At 55.0% G+C, this 21,577-nt stretch overlaps 5 protein-coding genes across 5 annotated transcripts; 3 read left to right on the top strand and 2 right to left on the bottom strand.

The window, feature by feature from the left end:
* Positions 1-318: 318 nt before the first annotated feature.
* CTHT_0015590 (uncharacterized protein) lies at positions 319-3,243 on the top strand (the record flags this gene model as incomplete). The annotated part of the gene is made up of 1 exon (XM_006692002.1): positions 319-3,243. The coding sequence occupies one exon, from the start codon at positions 319-321 to the stop codon at positions 3,241-3,243; it is 2,925 nt and encodes a 974-aa protein (XP_006692065.1).
* A 2,021-nt stretch (positions 3,244-5,264) lies between these two features.
* Positions 5,265-11,728, top strand: CTHT_0015580 (uncharacterized protein; the record flags this gene model as incomplete). The annotated part of the gene is made up of 3 exons (XM_006692001.1): positions 5,265-8,563; positions 8,647-10,775; positions 10,842-11,728. The coding sequence occupies 3 exons, from the start codon at positions 5,265-5,267 to the stop codon at positions 11,726-11,728; spliced, it is 6,315 nt and encodes a 2,104-aa protein (XP_006692064.1).
* A 1,777-nt stretch (positions 11,729-13,505) lies between these two features.
* On the top strand, positions 13,506-15,217 carry CTHT_0015570 (uncharacterized protein; the record flags this gene model as incomplete). Its single annotated transcript, XM_006692000.1, has 3 exons — positions 13,506-14,041; positions 14,383-14,555; positions 14,631-15,217. 3 exons carry the CDS (start codon positions 13,506-13,508, stop codon positions 15,215-15,217), a joined length of 1,296 nt encoding a protein of 431 aa, XP_006692063.1.
* A 246-nt stretch (positions 15,218-15,463) lies between these two features.
* CTHT_0015560 (uncharacterized protein) lies at positions 15,464-16,492 on the bottom strand (the record flags this gene model as incomplete). Its single annotated transcript, XM_006691999.1, has 1 exon — positions 15,464-16,492. The coding sequence occupies one exon, from the start codon at positions 16,490-16,492 to the stop codon at positions 15,464-15,466; it is 1,029 nt and encodes a 342-aa protein (XP_006692062.1).
* Positions 16,493-17,793: 1,301 nt separating this feature from the next.
* CTHT_0015550 (DNA mismatch repair protein (mlh3)-like protein) lies at positions 17,794-20,318 on the bottom strand (the record flags this gene model as incomplete). Its single annotated transcript, XM_006691998.1, has 4 exons — positions 17,794-17,823; positions 17,895-19,360; positions 19,616-20,026; positions 20,087-20,318. The coding sequence occupies 4 exons, from the start codon at positions 20,316-20,318 to the stop codon at positions 17,794-17,796; spliced, it is 2,139 nt and encodes a 712-aa protein (XP_006692061.1).
* Positions 20,319-21,577: the final 1,259 nt, after the last annotated feature.

Genomic DNA, 21,577 nt, shown 5'->3' with positions numbered 1-21,577 from the left:
CACTTCGGACTTCGTCTGGTCACCGCCCTGTCCAGGTCCCTCTGCAGATTCTCCTCTCCTCCCCCCCCCCCCTCCGAGCGCCCGTCCGATGAGCCAGTCGGATGCACTGATCGCCCCAGCCATTTTGCAGCAAAGCTGGTCGCTTGGAACAGGCGCCAACGCAGCAACGCTTTAGCATCTCCACTGCCGCCCGATTGCCCCAGTTGCTAAAAGTTTCCCAGGGGACGGGGACGGATGGAAACGGGACGCCTTCGGCCCGCTATAAACACAATCCTGCTTGCCGGTGGTCCCTTTGTGTGACTCCCTTTCATCCCGACCATGCCTGGGAAGGTCCCCAACTTGGACCTCGACCCGTCAGTTCGTGTGGATCCGACCTTCGAATGTGCCGTTGGTCTGATGGTGGACGGCATATCCACGACACCCAAGCGGATGTCCTCGTCGGCTCGAGGTGGGAGGGAAGGCATATTCAAAGCCGGCGAGGGGACATCGAGAAAACCGATGGAAGCAGCTGTTGTGGACCCGGAAACTATGCCGCAGGCCGAGACCCACGCCGACAGCATCAACGGGCTTCACGAAGCAATCGACTGTGCCTACGAGTCGCTCCATCCCCACATCGCCCAGCGAAAAGGTTCGCTCTGTGCCGAAGCCTTGGTCCAGGAAGCTGCGCGGGTTGTGCACGACAAGACCGAGAAGTACACAGCCCAGGCGAACACCGGCCGGTGCGACGATGGCCGCAGTCTCGAGCATTCCTCATTGAACACCGGCTCGCAGGACGGCCGGGAGGCTAATCGTGTCCGTCGCCATCCCCAATACCGATCCACCTCAAGCGAAGATACTGGTAGCTCACCCAATGAGCACGATGACGACGTCTTTAGTGACCGCAGTGCACAAAGCTCGCCGTGTTCTCTCGACGCCAAGTACGAGGTTACCGATAGCTGCGACAAGACCGCCACTGGTTCGCCACAGCAGCAGGATGAGCTGCTGAACTCGTCTCTGCACCGTGAGTCGTTCACCTCTTCCCCCAAGGAGTCCACGCGCAGAACGTCGGGCTATTCGGGCATCTCGGACTTGCACGCGATGACATCGTCGCCTACGCCATCGATCTCCAACGGCAGTTCGCCACTACCGTTGTCGAACAAAAAGCGCCGTACCAACGGGTTAGCAGCACGGATCACTAGCCCTGTTGCGCCGGTTCAATATTCACCTAAGGGGAAGTCCACGCCGCCAAGGTTCCGTTCACGCAAGGAAGCGCCATTGGTATTACTTCACGTAACGCTTTTGCCGCTGCGCTGGGTATGGGGGGATGTGGTGAATAACATGGATGCAATCGTGACGGCACATAATGCTAGGCTGAAGGAACGGGTGATGGCAAATCTGGAGGCGGAGGGTAAGCCGATGATTGGCAAGCTAGAGCCGTCGGATGGTCTGAAGACCCTTCGTGATGTATGGAGAGAGCTGCAGGATCGCGTGGGAGACACCGTGCTCGAGCGTGGGATTCTGATTCCGCACCCACAGAACGACTACGAAATCCTCGAAGAGCGCTTATTGGAGGCCCTCGAGCTGCCGGTTAAGCGCCGGGCGAGGATACTCGAATGCGGGCACTATCTCGGGCCGTCGAACGTAGATGACGACTCCGAAGACGACCCGGATTTTGACGATTACGATGACGACTATAGCAGGCGAGAAAAGCACGGCAAGCGACATTGGTGCAGCCTGTGTCGCAGCGAGATCAAGTTCGAGGAGCTTGGTCCCAATAAAGCATTCCGCATCAAGGTTTACGCTAGCAACGGGCTGATGAAGGCGGGTGCCTGGGAGGCTTGCTGGAAGGAAATGGAACGTGTCGATGTCGAGATCGAGCCGTTAGTGGATATCCCAATGCAGAACGAGCTCGAAAAGCTCGCTATGGCCCAGTTCGAACTTGAAGACCATCATCGGCGGGAGGAGGAGGTCGCCTTGGGCATCGGATTCGAGCAACACGCCCGAGACGCTAATGAATCCTTCCATCTGCGCTCCGACACCCCCGTCATGAACATTAGGGGCCAGTCGGCAGCGGGCCAGCTCTCTTCCGGTGAGGCGATGCCGACGCCGTCTCCGGTTTCTGTCCTCCCTGCTGCAGAGGAGCTGGCCGCTCTGCGGACCAAAACACCCATGATCGACATTTCCGGAGGGTATCGCCATCATGATGAGGAGCTCCTGCACGAGATCCATGGTGAAACAGACCTGGTAGCTCCACGGAATGAAGCCTTCAATCCTTACCAGCAACCACAGCAACGAGCCCAGTCTCGATCTCAAGCATCGTCAGCTGCGATGGTCGACTCTACTGTCTGCCGTCCTCGCTCGCAACATGCTGACGTTCACCAATCTGACCCGTATCGTCAGCCGCAGCCACCTCGGCAGCGGCCGCACTCCAGCCGGAAGATGTTTGTCCTAGACGAAAACACCTCGTTTGTGGACCTACTGATGGAGGCGTTTAAGGTGCTCCTCCGTGATCCTAAAAATGTGGCCATCATCGTTCTCTCTCTGTTTCTGGTCGTCTTGGTAAAGCAGCCCCGCAGACCTGGAAGTGGGCTGGAAGTGGTGATGCCTGGACGAGCTCCGCAAGTTATTCAAGAGCCGATGACGTCAGTGCAGAGTCAACAACAACCTCAGCAGCCGCAGGTGCAACCTGTGCCCCAGGTTCTCGATGGTCCCGGTGCTCAGATGTCCCAGCTTCCTCAAGAACAGTCGCAAGCGATGGCATTGCAGGTTCAGCCTCAGGGGCTTGAGCCGATTGTCGCAAGTTCTATTGTGGCTGAGTCTCCCTTCGATCCCCGAGTTGGTTCTGCTTCTGACCTTTCTCAAAGTCCAAAGAAGGAACGAATGCAGATTGAGGGAACGCCTTTTTCTCAGCTTAGCCAAAAGGTCCAAGCTGCGGAACTTGAGACTAATGGTAGGGCCAGAGATGCTAAGACAGTGGCTCTTGCCTCCTCCAACTCAGTGATTGATCCTCTGGTGTGTCACTGGCTGGAGCATCCTCAGTGTCTCAAGATCTCGCCTTTCGACGACTGCATTTCTTCGCCCATTAACGCCCTCAACCTGTACGACGACCACTGCTTCGACTCTGAACCGACTCTGACGATCTCGGTCTCCTCCACTGACCCGAGTGTCTTCGTTTCAGGACCTATGGTTACTGCATGTAAAACAGTCCGCATATATGAGACCGTCACAGAGACGGTGCGGGTCAGTGTGATAACGCAGACTTAAACCGCCTCAACTGTAGCGACTGCCATTCGACGAGCAGTGGAGAAGGCGAAGGTGGGGGAAAAAAAAAAAAAAGCCGTGTTTCTGCTTGGCTGTTCGAGTGTGATAGATAGATAGATGGCCGGGTTATGAGACATGAGTTCGAAGATATCCCGGGGTTATGATGGATGGAATGACTGACGAGTTGATGGGCTAGAATATGGGATATGAATGCGGATATGAACTCTTTTGTTTAACTTTTCTTGTCTCTCTCTCTCTCTCTCTCTCTCTCTCTCTTTATTTATTTATTTATTTATTTATTTAAAGAAAACTCTTATGTATGGCGGATGTTTGCTGGGGATGGCAAAGTGACCACTGGGAAGGGTTTTCTTTCGAGCAATCTAAGTAAGTATACAAGCACACACAGTAGTAGCTATCTATGAATCGCAATCAAGAACAACTATCTGTTCTGCTCTAGTAACGAGTCGAGATTGCATGGTTGCTCTTGGTTTGTCCACACATACCATCTCCCCATAGCATCATCTGTCTCGAGCTCGACACACGGAGCTCAGAAGAATTTGAGCCCGATGTTCTTTTGGTTTCACTTATTGCCACCCGGCAGCTGGCCAATCCATGACTTGCCGTCTTCGATGCGGCCCACTGAGCGATCTCCCGCGCAGAGCAGAACCGGAGGAGGTCTGAGCGTATGAGCGTCTTAAGATTGCTGTGATCAGCACAGTCTTTAGGCTGCCTTTGTTCGGAGTTCTGCATCTGAGATTCACAGCTCACAAGGGAATTGGTGCAGACGGCAGTTTGATGTAAATTTCATACAAGTCAACGAGTACTTTTTACACACGTTATAACCACACAGTCCCAGCCAGTGACCAAGGATAAATAAAAGTTTCTCTGATGTGTATGTATGGCTTGTGACGGCGTAAGACTTTTTGTCCCAGGTCGGTGCTACGGGCAGATCTCCTGCGCCGACCACCATCCACCACTACCACCACCACCACCACGAATTGGTTGCGTGAGAAACTCGCTTCTTTGATTGGGCAAAAGCAACAAGAACCCCTGGCCGAATTTGCGTCCCACTTTATTTTCGAGCACGCCAAGCCGTGAGCAGGGCCATCTCCAAAGTTTAGGATGCTCCACCACTCCACATTGCCAATCACGGACAGTGCAGCGAATCCACAGAACAGGGTAGGGGTAGTCCACCACAGCTCCAGCTCCATCGCGAGCTCCTAGTCAGGGTTCCATCAATTGCTCTCTCAGGGGCCATCGGCGAACTGATTCCAGATCTCCTTCTCGAACCCATTCGGACCCTGCAGTATTCCAGCCTGCTTGCTGGCGGCGGCACGCACATCACCTTCTGCATCGCTCATTACCTTAGCACCTTATCGTCATTGCTTGCGACCTGATTAATTGAATTGGGGTGTTTTTTTTTGTTTTCTGTTTTCTTTTTTTTCTTTTTTTCTTTTTTTTTACCTGATTCCCCACAACCACAAACAACTTCACCTCCCTTGATCTTATTCCTGTCTTTCCTTCTCGCATGCACACCATCCCAACTCTTGACTATCAAAATCCCCCAAAACTTAGGACCCAAACCCGAAACCATTGCAACAGTGCACGTTGCAGCGCGCAAGTTCCCCGCTTCGATCCCCGTGTTGTGCTCTTGGTATCCTCTCGCATCGTCAACAATCTAATCTACGGTTAATAACTTCCTCGACAACACCTCGCAAGTCGACACGCCCGAAGCATCTCCGGCAACCTCGACTAGCTTCGGATGAGGCAGTAAAGCCCGCGAGGCTCTGTGCCCAGGACGACGTCATTCGCAACATCTTAGATGATTGATTTGGATCGTGCCGGGAATCGTGGTACTGTGGTAGGTTGTTGCTGAACTATCTGCCGATGAATCCACTCTCTGCAGATATCACGACCTGATAGCATCGCAACAGTGACGTGAAAAGGTAGAACATGCAATTAACGATGATGGAACTGACATCTTCTGTTTGGCACACAGAGATCTAGATGCCTCCCTGCCGACAATGCCCTGGCAACCGCTGCCTCGCATCGCCTTTGCGGTAGCCATCTACCCTTTCGCCGCCCAGGGTCCTCAAGATCTCCCCCTCGAACTAGGCGATGAGCTCTACATCATCGAAGAGACCTCCGATGGCAACTGGCTGCGCGGGTATCTGGTCGCCCCGCCCAGCCTGCTGGCCGGCTTGACAAGCGTCAAAGGCCAAACTCTCGAGGCTCGCGTTTTCTCGGGCATTTTCCCGCGCAGCTGTGTTGAGATCCGCGAAGTCTTGGGCGAGTCCGACGAGTCCGACGAGTCCGACGCAAACTCTTCTTCTCTGACTGACGAAGATGGTGCTGCCCCCGAGCCTGGCGAGAGGGGCGTTGAGAACAAGCGCAGAAAGGCCGGCAGTAGGAAGGGAGGGAGGTCGACCAGTCCAGGACTGCTTTCAGTGCCCGTGAGGCGCGACCCAAATGCGCCGCGACCCCCTGCTCCCGTCCCCATGCTCAAGATCGGCGATGAAACACCCACGTCCGCGTCGGAGCCGCTCATTGACGAAATCGCCTCGTGTCTAAGAGAATGGCACTCCACGAACCTCCACGAGCTGCTGCTGTCGCGGCAGTATTCCAAGCTCGACACCTTGTCGCATCTGATCACGTCCCTAAACCTCGCCCGTCAGCAGTTTCTACATGATGTTCTTACAAGCTGGGAATACGAGAAACTCCGCGAGAAGACCGTCTGGGATTTGGTGAAGGTCAACAAGCTGTGTGGGGGGGAGGTTATCGTGCGCGATCCGAACGCCCGAGGTCGCGTCTTGACTGGCGACGACTCCGTGATCGAGGTCACCAAGCTGCAGTCCATCATGAGCTTGCTGGAAGAGCCGCCCACGCAGCCTGTTGAGCTTACTGCCCTGCACCACCTGCTTGTCGACATCAAAGGTTTTGCCGGCGCATCCACGGAGGCTACCACGCTGGTCTTATACCTGGCCATCAAGCCTCCGGGAGGCACTCTGAAGCCGCTTTCCGAGTGCTACATCGTCGAGATGCCCGCCGGTGGGCAGATGGGCCACCTGGCCAGGAACGCCCAGATGCGCACCCTCTTCACCGACCTGACTGCCGCTGAGATCGGCGATGTGCCCGCCAATGAGCCTGAGTTATTTCTTATCGTCAAGATTCGCGCGTCGCAACAGGTGGTCGCCGTGAAGCCGAGCTCGCGGTCCGGCTCCATCTCCCAGGCGTTGCCACAGTTCGCTAAAGATCATAAGCCCCCCTTATCTGCCGGCGCCAAATCCGTGCGTAGGAGCCTGATGTGGGCCGGCAAGACCACAAGATCCGCGTTTTCTAGGGGAAACGCTAGGCTTGATTCCCTCTCGGAGCAACCCGAGGAGACGGTCGGCTCGCCGCACACAGCAGGCGCTGAGAGCAGAGACGGCATGCCGCCCGGCACTGCCAACTCGAAGTCGGGCGGGGGGGGACGCACGTCGGTGGATGGCCATGTCGCTCAGGCGACGGCCGACCGGACCGTTGGTGTTGGCATCTTGAAGCTGAACTCGGTCATGAAACAAGCCGACGAGGTCGAGCATATCGTCACCATCTGGTCTCCCTCGGTTAGGGTACCGGAGAGGAATGAGGCAGGCGAAGAATGGGACCCCATCATTCGCGACTTGCTCGAGAGCAAGACGGGACACTATGAGAAGTCGAGAAGGGCGGAGCGCGTGCAAGTTCATCTGCGCGCGTTTAACCACCCGGATGCTGACGCGCTCATCAAGGCGACCCCAACCATGCTTGCTGGTGTCTGCAAGACGAACAAGATGGGCTTCGCCGGCGCACCGACGAAGCCACGTTCCGACATCTACCTTACGCTTGATGAGGCCGTCCTCTCCCGGCAGACTCTCCTGTCCCGAGCTGGCGGCAGCCCGACGTCGCTGCCGAACGCCGTTCACGGGACCAACCTCCAGCTGACGCTCGAGGTCCGCAGGTCAACGGGCGAGCGCGTCGAGAGCTGCATTTACCCATCGTCCAATGCCGAGCCTGCCAGCGCGTGGAAGACGGTCGTAACGGAACGCGGGGAGAAATGGCGCCAAACCATCAGGCTCTCCCTCTCCCCCTCCGACGTCTCGCAGTCGCACGTCGTCCTGCATCTCGCCGACGCTCCGAATCCCCCTTTTGCCATCGCCTTCATGCCCCTGTGGGATCGCCAGGCTTTCATCCACGATGGCGCCCACAGCTTGCTGCTCTACCGACTCGATGAAAATACCTCCAACGCTCAGCCGGGCTCCCAGGGCAGAGGTGGCTACCTGAGCCTGCCTTTCGCCGCGGCCGAGGATAAGCGGCATCACCACGGCCCAGGCAGCGAGGGCAGCGGGCCTCTGGCCATGGTGCGTGTGGATACGTACCTCTGCAGCACGAGGTTCTCGCAGGACAGGGTGGTTCTCGGGCTGCTGGCTTGGAAGGAGTCGTCTCGGGAGGGCATCCCACATCTTCTGAAGCAGTTCATTTTCGTCCCGGAGATCGAGGTTGTCAAGCTGCTCAACGACGTGTTGGATGCTTTGTTTGGCATTCTGGTCGAGTACTCGGGCAACGATGACTACGAAGACCTCGTCTTCACCGCGCTCGTGCGCGTTCTCGACATCGTGCACGACCGGCGCTTCAATCTGGCGCCGTTGGTTGACCAGTACGCCGAGACCCGGTTCAACTATCCGTTTGCCACGCTCTGCCTCGTCCGGTCCTTCATCCGGCTGCTGTCCAAGCCTACCGAGCCCGAGACCGCGAGGAAGCTTCGCTCAACCTTCAAGGTTGCGCGACATATCCTCAAGTTCATCACCCACGCACGCAGCCAGCAGAAGGCGAAAGAAGCAGGCATCGGCATCACCGGTCCGAATGCGGGCTTTACGCGCCACTTGCGCACCATCTTCAAGGCCCTCGACTCCATGATGCGCAGCAGCGCCCCGGTGTTGATCGGTAGCCAGACCCTGGCTGTCCAGCATTTCCATACCTGGCTGCCGGAGCTCACCGGGCTGTTGAGCACGGAAGAGATCCTCCATATAGCTATTGACTTCATGGACTCGTGCTCGAAGGTCAAGGGCAAGCTCATCCTCTTCAAGCTGGTGCTCATCATCAACTATGCCAGGCTCGATATCTTCTCGGGGGCCGAGCAGCGGTCGGCCCTGAGCGCTAATACGGTCAGGTGGATCGCGCCGCATTGGGGCTACACCGACGAGGTTACCGACCAGTGGAGGGACCAGGTTCGTCTCTGCTGCTCTGTGCTCGCCAGCCAGATGGACCACCTTGGTCCGGAGATCCCGGATTACATCCCCAAGATTATCGGGTCCTACCTCGCTCTGCAGAAGGCGCCCAAGAAGCCGCGCGACCGCCTCTCCCTGTTGTTCCCCACTTCTTACCGTTCCCCAGCAAGCCCATCTCGGAGCCGGCGATCTTTGACGAGGCCCTGATTGAGCTTTCGGCCATCCTGTCGGCGTTGTCTAGCTCCCCTAGCGGTATGCAGCTCGAGTTAGCCGAGGACGATCTGCACGTTATCGTCGAAAAGTGCCTGCGTGTGCACATGTCCATCCTTCAGGGGGAGGCCTTCCCCCAGAACTGGCTCAGCGTCCACATCTATCACCACAAGTCGGCCATGCGCGTACTACAATACCTAGCCAGCATCCTCCTCGACTCTTTCCTGCCTCATCCCGACGAGGCCGAGAGCTTCAACACGGAACTGTGGAAGCTCTTCTTCACAACCCTGCTCAAGCTTGTCGGCAGCCCCTCGCTCGCGCTCGAGACCTTCCCGGAGCAGAAGCGACGCGCCGTCTGGAAGATCGCGGGAGATGTCCGGGAACATGGCGCTGATTTGCTGCGCAAGACTTGGGAGGCAATCGGCTGGGAGACTACAGTCGAGGAGCGCGCGCGGTTTGGCCTGTCTAAGCTGGGTGGCTACCAGGTTCAATACGTGCCTACTCTGGTCGCTCCCATCGTGGAGCTCTGTCTCAGCGTGCACGAGGGCCTGCGTAGGATGGCCGTTGAGGTGCTCCAGACCATGATCGTCAGTGAATGGACTCTTAGCGAGGATCTGTCGGTTATCCAAACCGAGATGATCGACTGTCTGGACGCCTACTTCAAGGCGAAGCCGCTCACAGAGAGCATCCTGCAGAAGCTGTTCATCGGCGAGCTCCTCGAGCGGTTCGAGCCGTTGCGCAAGGTCGATTCGGAAGACCCGCTCTACAAGTCCCTGCGCGAACTGACCGACACCGTCGACGAGTTCTTGGATCTGCTGGTCGCCGTGCACAGTGGCGACGGCTCTGGCGAGGCGACTCATCTCATCCATCGCCTCAGGCTTATGGAGTTCCTGAGAGATATGCAGAAAGAAGAGATCTTCATCCGTTATGTGCACCAGCTAGCGAACCTGCAAGCCCAGGCCCGGAATCACACCGAAGCCGGCCTGGCGCTGAGACTCCATGCCGACCTCTACGACTGGGATCCGCTCAAGACGACACCGGCCTTGCACGAACCAGAATTCCCCGCTCAGAGCCATTTCGAGCGCAAGGAGCGCATCTACTTCGACATGATCAAGCACTTCGAGGACGGCGAGGCTTGGAGCAGCGCGCTGGCAGCGTATAAGGAGCTGCAGACGCAGTATGAGACCAATGTGTTCGACTTTGCAAAACTGGCCCGCACCGAGCGCGCCATCGCCAGCATCTACGAGCACATCGTCAAGAGCGACAAGCTGGTGCCCAAGTACTTCAAGGTTGTCTTCAAAGGTCTCGGCTTCCCGCCCAGCGTGCGCGACAAGGAATTCGTCTTCGAAGGCTCTCCCAACGAGCGCACCGCCAGCTTCACCGACCGCATGCAGGAGATGTACCCAGCTGCTCGTATCGTCACTACCGAGCATATCGACGACCTCGAAGGCCAGTTCCTTGTCATCTCCATGCTAAGCCCGCATCGTGACCCGAGCCACCAGGTCTATCAGCGCGCTCGCGTTCCTCAGATCATCAGAGACTACCTCCTGTCGGCGAACCCGCAGACCTTCTCGGTTACCGTGCGCCGCGTCACGGCCGGCCCTGTCCATGAGCATTTCACTGACAAGCTGGTGTACACGACGGCGGAGCCATTCCCGACCATCCTGCGGCGCAGCGAGGTCGTGTCCGTGCGCGAAGTACGCCTCTCCGCCGGGGAGACGGCCCTGGAGCGCATCGTGCGTAAGACGGCCGAGATGTCAAGCCTGGAGAAGAAGATTGCAGACGGAGAAGCCGGCGAGGATGCTGCCCAACTGCTGCTGGATGCCGTTGCTATTAGCGTAAACCCCGGCTCTGAAAGCAGCGTGGCTGCGTATCGTCAACTGCTGCCGGGGGCGAAGGAACGGACTAGTGGCAGCGAGCAGTTTGATCTGGAGGATCTGGAACAAGCTCCTGAGCTGAGTCCGCAGGAGAATGCCATCAAGATGGCCCTGGTGGATCATGCGATTATGCTGAAGAGGTGCTTAGCGACGGTAGCGAAGTTCGGGAGCGAGCAACTCTCGAAGAGAGTTGAGGAGCTCCAGCGATGTGAGTCCTCATCCCGCGGTTCGTATCTCGGATGCGTGAGAACAGCTCTAACTGAATATTCCGCAGATTTCGAAACCACCTATGCGCCTGAAATTGCCCTCTTCACTCCGGCCCCGGCGATCATGTCTTCTTCTACTGCAGGCTTGACATCGGGAACCCTCCGATCTTCCCCGTCAATGTCTTACCCTCAGCAATTCCAACAGCAGCCTACGCAGCAGCCTAAGAACGGCACCTCCTCTTCCCCGACGCCCGAGCACAAGCCCGCTCAATCAATCTCCTTCCTCCACGGCCGCGCCCCGCGGCTCAGCTTCCTGCACAGCAGTCGCAAGAAGGAGCACCACCATCAGAGGTCCGCCACAGCTACCAACGGTGCAGATATGAAGCACCCGCTCTATGAGACCGAAGGCAATGACACTGTCGTGTCACTCGGCGCCGCCAAGAGCGTTACCTCGTCCGTAACAGGTGCGAGCACCGCTAAGGAGGGTGCGTCAACCGGGCATCACGGCAACAGGCGTAGCTTCTTCAAGGTGACGAGCGTTCCGAACCTCACTGGTAGTAGTTCAGGCCAGGGCAATACCAATCATAATATGAATGGCGATGGCTCACACCACCACCGGATTACGGCCCAGCCGTCATCGAATGTCGGCTCGGGAGTGGCTGCCGGGATGGGGGTCACCAATGAGTGGGTTACTGATGCCGGTACCTCCTCGGTGGCGGGGACCGCGAGCTTCGAGCATCACCGCAACTACGGAATGGCGGAGAAAGACGGGGCGGTTGTTACCACTTCGAATCCCGTCAGCAGCAGTGGAGAGGGCCAGACACACGGCCATGGGCATGGGCACCACCACCATGGTAGCTCGATTGGTAGCGTGAGGAAGAGGCTGAGCCTATTGAGGCTCGGGAAGAAGAGTAGCAGGGGCGCCGGAATGTTAGGTGGGGTTGATGAAGAGTGACCTTAACCGTTTCCTGGCACCCGACTTGCTACTGCGGTAGATGCTCTCGGCATTCTCACTTTCTTCACTTCTATTCTGTGGTTGGTCTTGTTCAGGATATACCGCTTGTATTGTTTCTTGATTCATTTGTCGTATCATACCCCCTCCCCCTCACCCCCTTCCCCCCCTTCGCTTTACACATACATGATCAGAACTCCCTTGGCTGGCTTCGGGGACATAACGAGCAGTCGTTGCGCTTTTTTTTTTTTTTTCCCCTTAGCTTCTGTTCGAGGTTTATATTCTGCTATGTGTCTTTACTGCTGATATTGCTTCCCCCTTGTACACAGTTTTCTGTCCATCTCATCACTTACGGATTGATCCATCGGAGTTTTGTTTCCTTGCTTCTGTTGCATAGCTTTCTGAGGAGGGGCTTTGTTGTGTCTGTCGAACTCTCCTCGTTACAGGCGCGGCTCCATCTCTTCTGTAGTCGGTGTACCATTGTAGTGTTTAGGTAGCTCCGTACCAAGTGTCCAGGTTTTTCTTTGTCGGGTATAGACTGCGTTGAGCAGCGGTACAGTACAGGGGGTACCGGCTCAGACGAAATAGAGTAAACATGGACGACAAATGTTTGTCTGGCCCTCTTAGCGTCCAGTGAAGTTGTCGATGAGCCCCCGTGTCCACTTCACAGCAGCTATTTGTTTACTTCAGGGGTAACGTGTCTCAGGAGCGCCTGTCGCTCCATAAATTCGTGATGACGTCTATAGTCAACAGTTGGTAATCACCTGAGGTGCTTCCTGCAAGCAAATGAATGCAAGAATGACCACGGGACCGTAATATCATTTTTAATCCCGTCTCTTCGTGCATATCGTGTCATGTGTTATTTCTAATTGAGAGCATGTCTAGGGAAGCAACAGTCAGTTTTGAGAGCTTGAGTCCCGGTTGCCAAGACGACGTGCACCACAACCACAAGCTGTCGCATTTTCCCACGTAGCTGCCCCAAACATACGAAAAAAAAAAAATATAGGCACTACATGCTTTCAGGTCGCTGATTCGATTCGGGGTTCGATCAGCTTGCACCGTAGTATCCGCAATAGCTATGGACGGGGCCATCTAGCTGATGGCATCATTGGTCAATCTTCTCTAAGTGATGCCCTCAGCTAGAGCTCTGGGTTCACAACTGTTGCTAATATGACGGTAGCGAGTGTTACGCGCGTCAATTTCTTTTTTTTTTTTTTTTTTTGCTTTTTACTGATTTTCAAGAAAGATCTTCAGGAAACGTAGTCTCACGTGCATCACCGTTCAACAACGCTGTTTTCCCGCAAGAAGAAGGCGTAGAAACTGTGATGATTTTTTTTATTTTTTTTCGCCACTTTATTCATTCTTCCCACAAAACCGAGAACACAGGGAGCAGAGAGCATCAACAGTTTAGAGAAGAAAAGATATGTTGTTAGCTTCGAAGAGGCTGCCGGAGGGGGAGGGGGAATATATAACTTGTGGACGAGGGCTAGGTACTGCCACTTTCCCCTGATGTGGCAAACCAACTGGCAATTGCGTTAAAACAACTGCATCGAACACAATATGTCAGCAAGAACATCTCAATCATTCGTAGGTTCGTGGTTGCCATAATGGAATTGAGAACTTGCTGTCAGCGGCTTCGTGGAATTTCATCAGCAGGAGTTGACCCCTTTGCTTTTTGATATATAAACAGCAAACAACCAAACAAGAGGCCCTCCATTACTAACTCCCATCAACCCATCAAAAAGATCCAGCTTGTTCCAGCCCGTGGAAGCACCTAGCAATGCACATCAGCATCAAAGCGCGATATCGACTGCTAGTGGCAAGCCTGGCTGCCTGTGCCCTTGTCTTGGTTTCCTCTGGGGCGAGATGGTATCTGCGGCCAAGACAGTCACCCTCGAGTCGTGTCGACGTTCCGCCGTCAAATCCAATTCGGGGTGAATCTGCGTCCAGGGGAAAGCCGAACTCCCCCTTACGCGGAACCGATGCCTCCATTCCGACAGATGACAACAGCACCCCAAAGGGCTTCGACAACACAGATGTCAACTTTTGGAAACAGTGCCCTCACGCTTCCCTTGCCCACCCCAACTTCGACAGAGAATCTCTCCCAGCTATCCCCCAACCACGCTTCAAGTCCCCCTCTCCACAACCTACTGCCATCCAAAACCCATTTCCTCTCCTCTTCCAGGAACCACCTCCGAAACGTTGGGTACTCCGAGCCCCTCCCCCAAACAAACCGTCAACCCCTCACGTCAAGCACGACACGCCTCTGTTGATCGGCTGGACGCCCGAAGAACTTGGATGGGATGTTGTTTTACAGTGTGTTGTAAGCTGGATCGGAGCCGGATGGCCAGCCGAGGACATTTATGTGGTGGTAAACAGTAATTTTGGTCAGTGGGATCGTGGCGGGCTGCAGAGAGCGTTGGATGTGTTAGGTGCGGAGATTAAGGAGGTAAGATTCTTCAGGTGCTCTGCTGATTACCGAATAGCACTGCCTTCCAGGGAGTTCAGCCTCTTTCTGCATTGTCAACATACGCTGATTGGGAGGGATGCAGACACCAATACAACTTAGCAAATCCCAATTGCAAAATTTCTACTTGTGGTATGGCTCGATGTTGTCCGAGATTAGCTCCTGCATATGTTGACCCTAATCTTCATAGGTTCGCTCGTGACAAAGAGTGGGATCAGTTCTTCTGGACGCATCCTGACCTGCTTGTGCTGTCCAACGAGAACGAAGAGTCAGTTCGCTCAGCCTACATAAAGGCTGTTGAAATCCTACGCGAGCTCAAAAACAAGAAGCTCCGTTGGGCAAATTACTTTTTCGAATGTGACCGTATGTCCAACCTTCGACCCTTATATTCACCGCTCTCCAGCGTGACTGCTATAGCCTGGAGCTGACCATCCTCAGGTCTCGTTCTCACTAACGTTGCTGCTCTCCTCTCCATCGGCGGTTGGGATGCCGCCATACCCTCTGCCCTTGCCCATTGCGACGTGTACGCTCGCCTAGCCTGGGCCGGCTACTGGCAAGGTTCCTTTCCTGGCACTACGCCAACCGGCCTCTTCTTCGAGGTTGACAGCACCATGTATGACTTGGGAGCCCTTCTTCGGCTACCAGGGGCTCAGGCGAGGCTGGCACCACCACCAGAGAGATCGAGTGATGGGAGTGACGAGGATAATGAGGTGTACACTTCTGAGTATGTAGAGCATGTCAACGCACATGGGGAGACCTTCAAGAGACTGGTGGACATAGCAACGCGCCTACAAGACCGCAGGAGGGAGAGGGAGTCGGCCCAAAGTGAAACAGGGGAGCAAAACGGGTTCAAGAGAGGGGAGGAAATCTTGTCAGATGCAGGGCGGGCAGTGTTTACTGAGAAATGGGGGCACCTCGCAAAGATGGGTTGTGAACTCTGGAGGGCACCCATCAAGGGAGACGACGCGTGGCGCCTGGAGAAGAGCGGGAAAGAAGATGAAAGAAAGGACCGGGTGCTGGTATAGGTGGATTATTCGTGATTAAAGTTGTGTATTTGGCTCATTAAGATATGTATCATGTTGCTCTAACTTGTCTAACATTTCCCCTTTTACCGTTCCCCTTGTAAACACCTAGCCTTCCTTCAACGCCATAGCATTCCGGGAAAGTAAAAATACATTCCTCCTTTCAAATCCAGCCAAGGCATACCATGTGATGGCACATATTTACATCCATATCCTCCATCCGACCGACATCACGACAACTGCGGTTTTTCAAAGCACCAGAAAGCCAACAACAGCCAAGAACGCTGCCCAGAGTTGAGCTGTGATCCGGCCAGCCGCATTCGTCACAGGACAGCCCTCGGGCGGGTTCTTCATCCCACTGCAAAGCCGCTTCTTCAACCTCGCGTCCATGCTGTCGATGTCTGTCTCTTTCACCCTCACCCCGCACGGATCAGGCTGATACGAAGGAGACGAGATCGCCGCAGTCGCAGCGCAGATCCCAAATCCCCATTTCACTCCTGGTCCCACGGGCCACGTCTGGGAAGTGTCGACGCCGATGACTACCGAGTGGTTTTCCGCGTTGCAGGTTGCCTTGTTGGTCTGGTTAGGCTCAGTGAGCGTTGTGAGGTTGATGGACCTGCCGTCTGTCTCGAAGGGCGACAGAGTGAAGGTCACGTTGCCGCGGCGCGTGCGGAAGCGGTTAACTGCGACCTGTACTAGGTCGGCGGTCACGTTCTCGCTGCAGGATTGGTACGAGACCAGCCAGGTGAGAAGAAACCTCCGCTTTCGGCGCAGAAGCCGCTTGTCTTCGTCATCCTCGTCGGCGCTGCTGCTCGTGTAAAAGACGTCCCCCGAGAAATGCCGGTAGAGGAGGTAGGGGCTCGAATCAGAGGAGTTTGTGCTGGCGTCAAGGTCAAACCTTGTTAGGCGCAAGTCGTGCGTCCAGATGATCGTCGGCTCAGTAGTCGTTGGGTCTCCGCCGTCTAAGGGGGTAATGGTGTATGATATCGCGGGGTAGACAAATCGCGCAAGGGTAGGGTTGTGGATGGCGAAGAGGATGGGCAGCCAGCCATCAGTAGAAGAGGAGTTGAGAGCGGGAGTTGGGAGGTAGTATGTGTCGTTTCGAGGAAAGACGAGATCTATTTCAAGAGGGATCGGTTGCGCTTCGATGCTGGATGTCGTCACGGCAGTTGCTGATGTTGCGCTGACGCCCGGGAGCGCATGAGGTGCAATGGCAGCGAAAAGAAGTGCTAGTCCAGAGGGAGATATTGATTCGAAGGAATCTCGAGAAAGGCGCATCGTGAACGGATGCTGCTCGTGTGTCTCAGGCAATTAGACGTCTGATTCCTCAAGCCCCGGACTCCAAAAATTGATGATGCTCGGATTCAATCGTCGCTTTCGTATTCAACTCGTCGAGTGTCGCTCTCCGGCTTTGTGCAACAGTGAGGCCACTGAGATCTCCCCCCCGATTCGCTGTTTGCGGTCCGGACCGGACGGTGTGAGTACTTCCTGGGCTCTGCAGCGGATAACGACCGTTCGGCGTTAGCAGCGAGATCACAGAAAACCAAAGAGAGACAGAACAACTCCATCTCTCCCCCACGGATATCCACTGATATATCTAAGGCCATTCCATGAAAAATGTCACGATGTTGGGTAGTACTCAGCGATAGTCGTATCCACACCCTGTCTCCTGTTCTCATCAAACTCCGGAGAACAAACCAATGAGACAGACTCCCGACTCCACCGGCGACCCCTGACGCCTCGGCCGGACTGCCGGCTTGGCGTCGGAGCTTTAGCCCCGGCATCGGAGATGGAACATGAAATTCATGTGAATCACGTTTTAGGATATCAGGCCCGTGGGCCCGTAGCCATGTGACCGAGATGGGGCGAGTTGCACACGACCTGCGTTTCATGACAAACGCCTGGCTGACTAAGATGCTGCTGCGTCCCAAAGCAGGACTATGTCCGACAGGGGCCTATACGTGGCATTGTATAGATAATGCGAACTGCGGAACGCTCCCTTTCTTGAAAACCACTCTATCAAGGCCAGAGGGGATCGGGGGGGGGGGGGGCTGCCGCGTATTTGTCCAAGGGAGGCTTTGCGTCCGGAGTGCTGCTAAGTTGATCTTCGGAATGGTGCACAATCGGGCTGGGCAGTTGCATCTTATCTGCCACTCCTCCTACTTCTGGCCCAACTTTTAAGTTGGTTCAACAGCACCCCTCTTTCTTGTTCTTGTTTATGTTCGTGGGCTGCTGCTCCACTTAACCCCATACCAGAACTTTGCTCACTCAGCCGGACTAGAGGAACCATTGACGGCCGTCCATGCGCACACTGGAATGGAAATGCGCATTCAGCCAGTCGAGAGACGAGAGCCTTGCACTGCTCCAGTGTGAGCGGATCGTTAAACATGATGGCACCTAGTTAGCATTCACGCGTTAACATGCCTTCGGCCTTAAGCATCACATGAGGGGGTTATGCTAGAGACATACTTCTGCAGGCACGCGAGTGGATCATCTCTAAAATCCCTTCTGGGCAGTCATGAAACCTAGCCGCCCAATGGCCATCATCGCGAACCGCAAAAGATACGGTACCCTGTCGATTATTGCTGTGAAGTTTCCATGCTTCCTTCCTGAGCAGATCGATCAACAATCGAGGCTCTAGGCGACACCTCTCCAAGATAGCTGGAGGCAATGCTCGTACTGTGACTGTTGCTTTCTGGGGGTGCTTGCCCCAGGCAGCCTCAGGAAGAAGCCCATAGTCAATGCCCCAATGGCGAAAATGTCTCTGGTACCTGATGAGCAGGTCGCCATCCTGCCTCGAAAGATCAAAGTGTAGCGGCCGGTCGAGCAGCCGGGATTGTGCTACCAAAAACCCAGGTCGAATGGCATCTGGGACGAAGTAAGTTTTGAGCAGGGCCTCGACCTGGCAACGTTCGTCGGCGGCATGCTGATCGATGAGGATAAGTAAGTGATCGGGGTGGTTGTCAAAGTCGGAATGGTCATCGTCAACAACAACCTTGGCGAGGATGAACTTTTGGTCAACCTGCGCGAGTACTTCGGCTTTCTGGAGAGCATGTTTGGATATGCGGCTGACGGTTGTGATGGGCACACTGGATGCCATTTCTCGTGCTTCAACTTCCCATCCTCCTGCGCTGCATGATTCCTGGTTCAGCGTATCGGATACCTGGATAACCTGGGGTATTAAGGGCTCTGTAGGCTTGAAGATGGTACTGCGCTGTATCTTTTCCAAGGGTTTCCATTTGGGAGCCTCGGGTTCGTGTCGTGATTCCTTGGTCTTCTTCGGCAGTCGACCTTTAATGTTATTGCCTGATTTGACAGCGAACCCTGTCCTTGAGTCTATGAGTGACTTAATCTTGGTGATAGGATCGGTCCAGATAACAGCTTCTCGATAACAGCCAGGCTGAGAGGATGGGAGTTTCGTAAAGGAGCAGGCCGCAACAGGCTCGTCTTCCTCAAATGGTTTATGAAGAACGTTACCAGATCTGTCAAGTAGCCCAAGTGAACTATTCACGACTGGAAAGCTGGATGAGACTTCCGGGACCTGATTTGACTGCGCCGAGGCTTCAGGAACTGGCTGCGAAGTAAGAGCACCCTTTGTTCCGACATCTTGCAGAGCTCCTGGTTTCAACTTCGTCCAGGACGAGAAGGGAGAAGCTGATTTACTTTTAAGACCGGTTACCGAAGTGGAGGTTCGCGGTGCAACCGCCGTGACCTGTTTATGTGTTCCTGACTTGAAAGGTGGTCGGTGGCTCTCCGGTAGCGACTGACTCCGTGTGGATGCAGACGGAGAGAGATGGCGGGAGAGTGGCCCAGGAGAGTTACTCTTTGGCCTTTTCAGACGCTGGAGGGCTGCGACTGACCTCGGGCGGAAGTGGTGTTTTTTGAGAAACTCGTAGGCCATTATTTGAAGTAGATCCACGATAATCGCCACATTAGCGTGCTTTTCGTCGAAGAATTCGTCTACATCCACCGGGTCCGCGGCTGCATCCAGTCTGATATGGACAAAGAACATAGGCCATCGGTCGACGCCTCGTTTCGGCCTCAGTTCTTTCAAGGTGAACCCTTCTGTCTTGACAGGGCAACCAGCATTGACCTGAGTACTGTCCTCTATCCCAAAGCTCGAGTTCTCGAAGACTCGGTTGAATTCTTCGTACAATATGTTAGAGCTGCGGTCATTCGGCAATGGTTGTATGCCCAGGGTTATAAACTGGACACGCTTTGTGGCGGCAGGACGGAGAGAGATGCAACCCTTGACTGATATCCCTGAGGCACTGGCCCCTATAGGCACCCAGTGAGACTTTTCACCATCTTCTAGAAGTGAGGCTTGGGCCAGCAGCAGCGATGTCCGTGATATGATTGCGGGGGAAGTGAGTCGAAAGTTTTGGCTCCAATCTATCGCACCTGATGCACGCAGTACAATCGACCGACGGGCCGCGGATTCCTGGATGGTCACGGTCACATCGCTTGGCCAAGGAAGGAGGAGAGAGACGATTCGAGCCACTAACTGCTCAAAGTCCCTGGCAGATCCTAGACGCTCCAACTCGAGGGCTCTCTGCTTGACGCGAACAGGCATGGAGCCGAACAAGTCGCGTACGACAACTCGGGTACCGCTTGGTGAGGATAATATGCGCTCTTCCGGGGGGACATGCATGCTCCGAGAGACGAGTCTCGAGTTGTGAAATGTCAGAGAGTTGTGCGAACGGTAATCACGATGGTGAGAAGTAACGGTTAAGAGTGACAGAGCAGCCAACGCCGCTAGAAACTCTCCAGATCTCCCATGGCAGTCAGGCTGAGGAGGATACTTGGAAGTATCTGAGTGCCGAAAAGGGGGTCAGCTTGGGTATTGGACAGGGAGCTTATGTGGCCACATACGGTGAAGCTGGCCGAGGCCCCCATCTTCACGAAAATTGTCTGGCGCAATGCCAAGACCATTGTCTTCGACAGAACAGTTTCCACGAGCATAGTCGACCGAAATGGAGATCTTTGAGGAGCCGGCATCGAGAGAATTCTGCACCAGGCCGTAGATAACACCATTTAAAGATGTGATGACGGTCGAGGACTTGAGCTGAGCAGCTACGTCTTTGGGCAGTTGCTGGATCGACATGGCGTGAACGAACCACCCATTTCGTTGCTTCGTATAGTTGTAGTTGGCCTCTAAGTTGAAAGCTCAGGTTTGTCCCGATGTCTGGAAAAGTATCAGTCAGGCTGCTGTCGGTAAGTTCTCTCAGTGTGTGGCTGGATGAAGAAGACAAGAAAGCAGTCCACGGCGCACGGAATCATGTCAATGAGAGGCGAATCAATCAGGACATAGAATGTATGGCGTTAGCTCAGGGGTGCCTTGATCCTTATGGAAGAAGTGAAGCCAGATTATATCGTAGGGTGTAATAGATGGGAAGTGGAAGGTAACTCAAGAGGCCGAAGCTTTCTCTTGCTTCATCGAGCAATCCGCAGGTGCCTCGCCAGTGGTGAACCCGTTTGCCAAGCTGGGGCTCGGGTGCTCCAAACGGTGGATCTTGGGCGGTTGGATCCCCACAGCAGACACTCCGTAAGCTCCACTCTCGACACGTGAATGGTTTCTTTCCGTTCCCGTTGATGCTTGGGTTCCGTCGTCATGACACCCGACAACCCAAATCCCAACCAACGCCTGCGGGAACTGAGGTTGGGATTGAATTCTCACGCAACGTGCGCACGCCAGACTTTCATAAAATTTGGACGACTTGGGGTCAGCACAAAATTTCAAATTGTCTGGGGATCGAGGTTACCTGGTGTGGGCCTGGGTATTGACCGCATCCAGCCCATTGTTGCGGACTACGTACTTAAGCTGTCCGCACGTTAACTATCCAAGCATTCTTTTCTCCTACCCGCCCGTTCTACCTACCGCTCGACCGTGCTACCTGCGACTGCGGACTGCAACGGCCGCTCGCTTGATCCGCATCCATTGCCCTGGGAGCTGCTGAAACATCAGGCAGCCACACATAACAAGTTGTCTGTCCGCTTTATAACACCAGCCTGCGCGCTACTGCTTCTGGGATAGCTGGCGTCCCCGTGATTTTTTTTTTTTTTTCCCTGGGTGATCCGGTTCCCAAGTGCTGCCAGGTATCAGAGAACGTTTTTGATTTGACTTCGCCTGCCCTCCCACGCTAAAACAACAATACGCACGATACGCGCCGCCACTCGCCTGCGCAGCTAGCTCAAAGACGCCCCTTCTGATCGCTGGTTCGCCAACCTCGCTGCTTCCCCACCTCTACCTCTGCCATGACGGAATCCGCTCCTCAACCCCAGGGTACTTAGAACCTCTTCCCCTCACACTCTGTTCCCGAGTCCTTCGCAGCCCCGTTGTCTACACACCACACCATTCCCCTG

The sequence above is a fragment of the Thermochaetoides thermophila genome, assembly GCF_000221225.1.
Source record: "Thermochaetoides thermophila DSM 1495 unplaced genomic scaffold scf7180000011814, whole genome shotgun sequence".
In the NCBI taxonomy this organism is placed as follows: Eukaryota; Fungi; Ascomycota; class Sordariomycetes; order Sordariales; family Chaetomiaceae; genus Thermochaetoides; species Thermochaetoides thermophila.
This window is presented reverse-complemented; position numbering and strand designations above follow the sequence as displayed.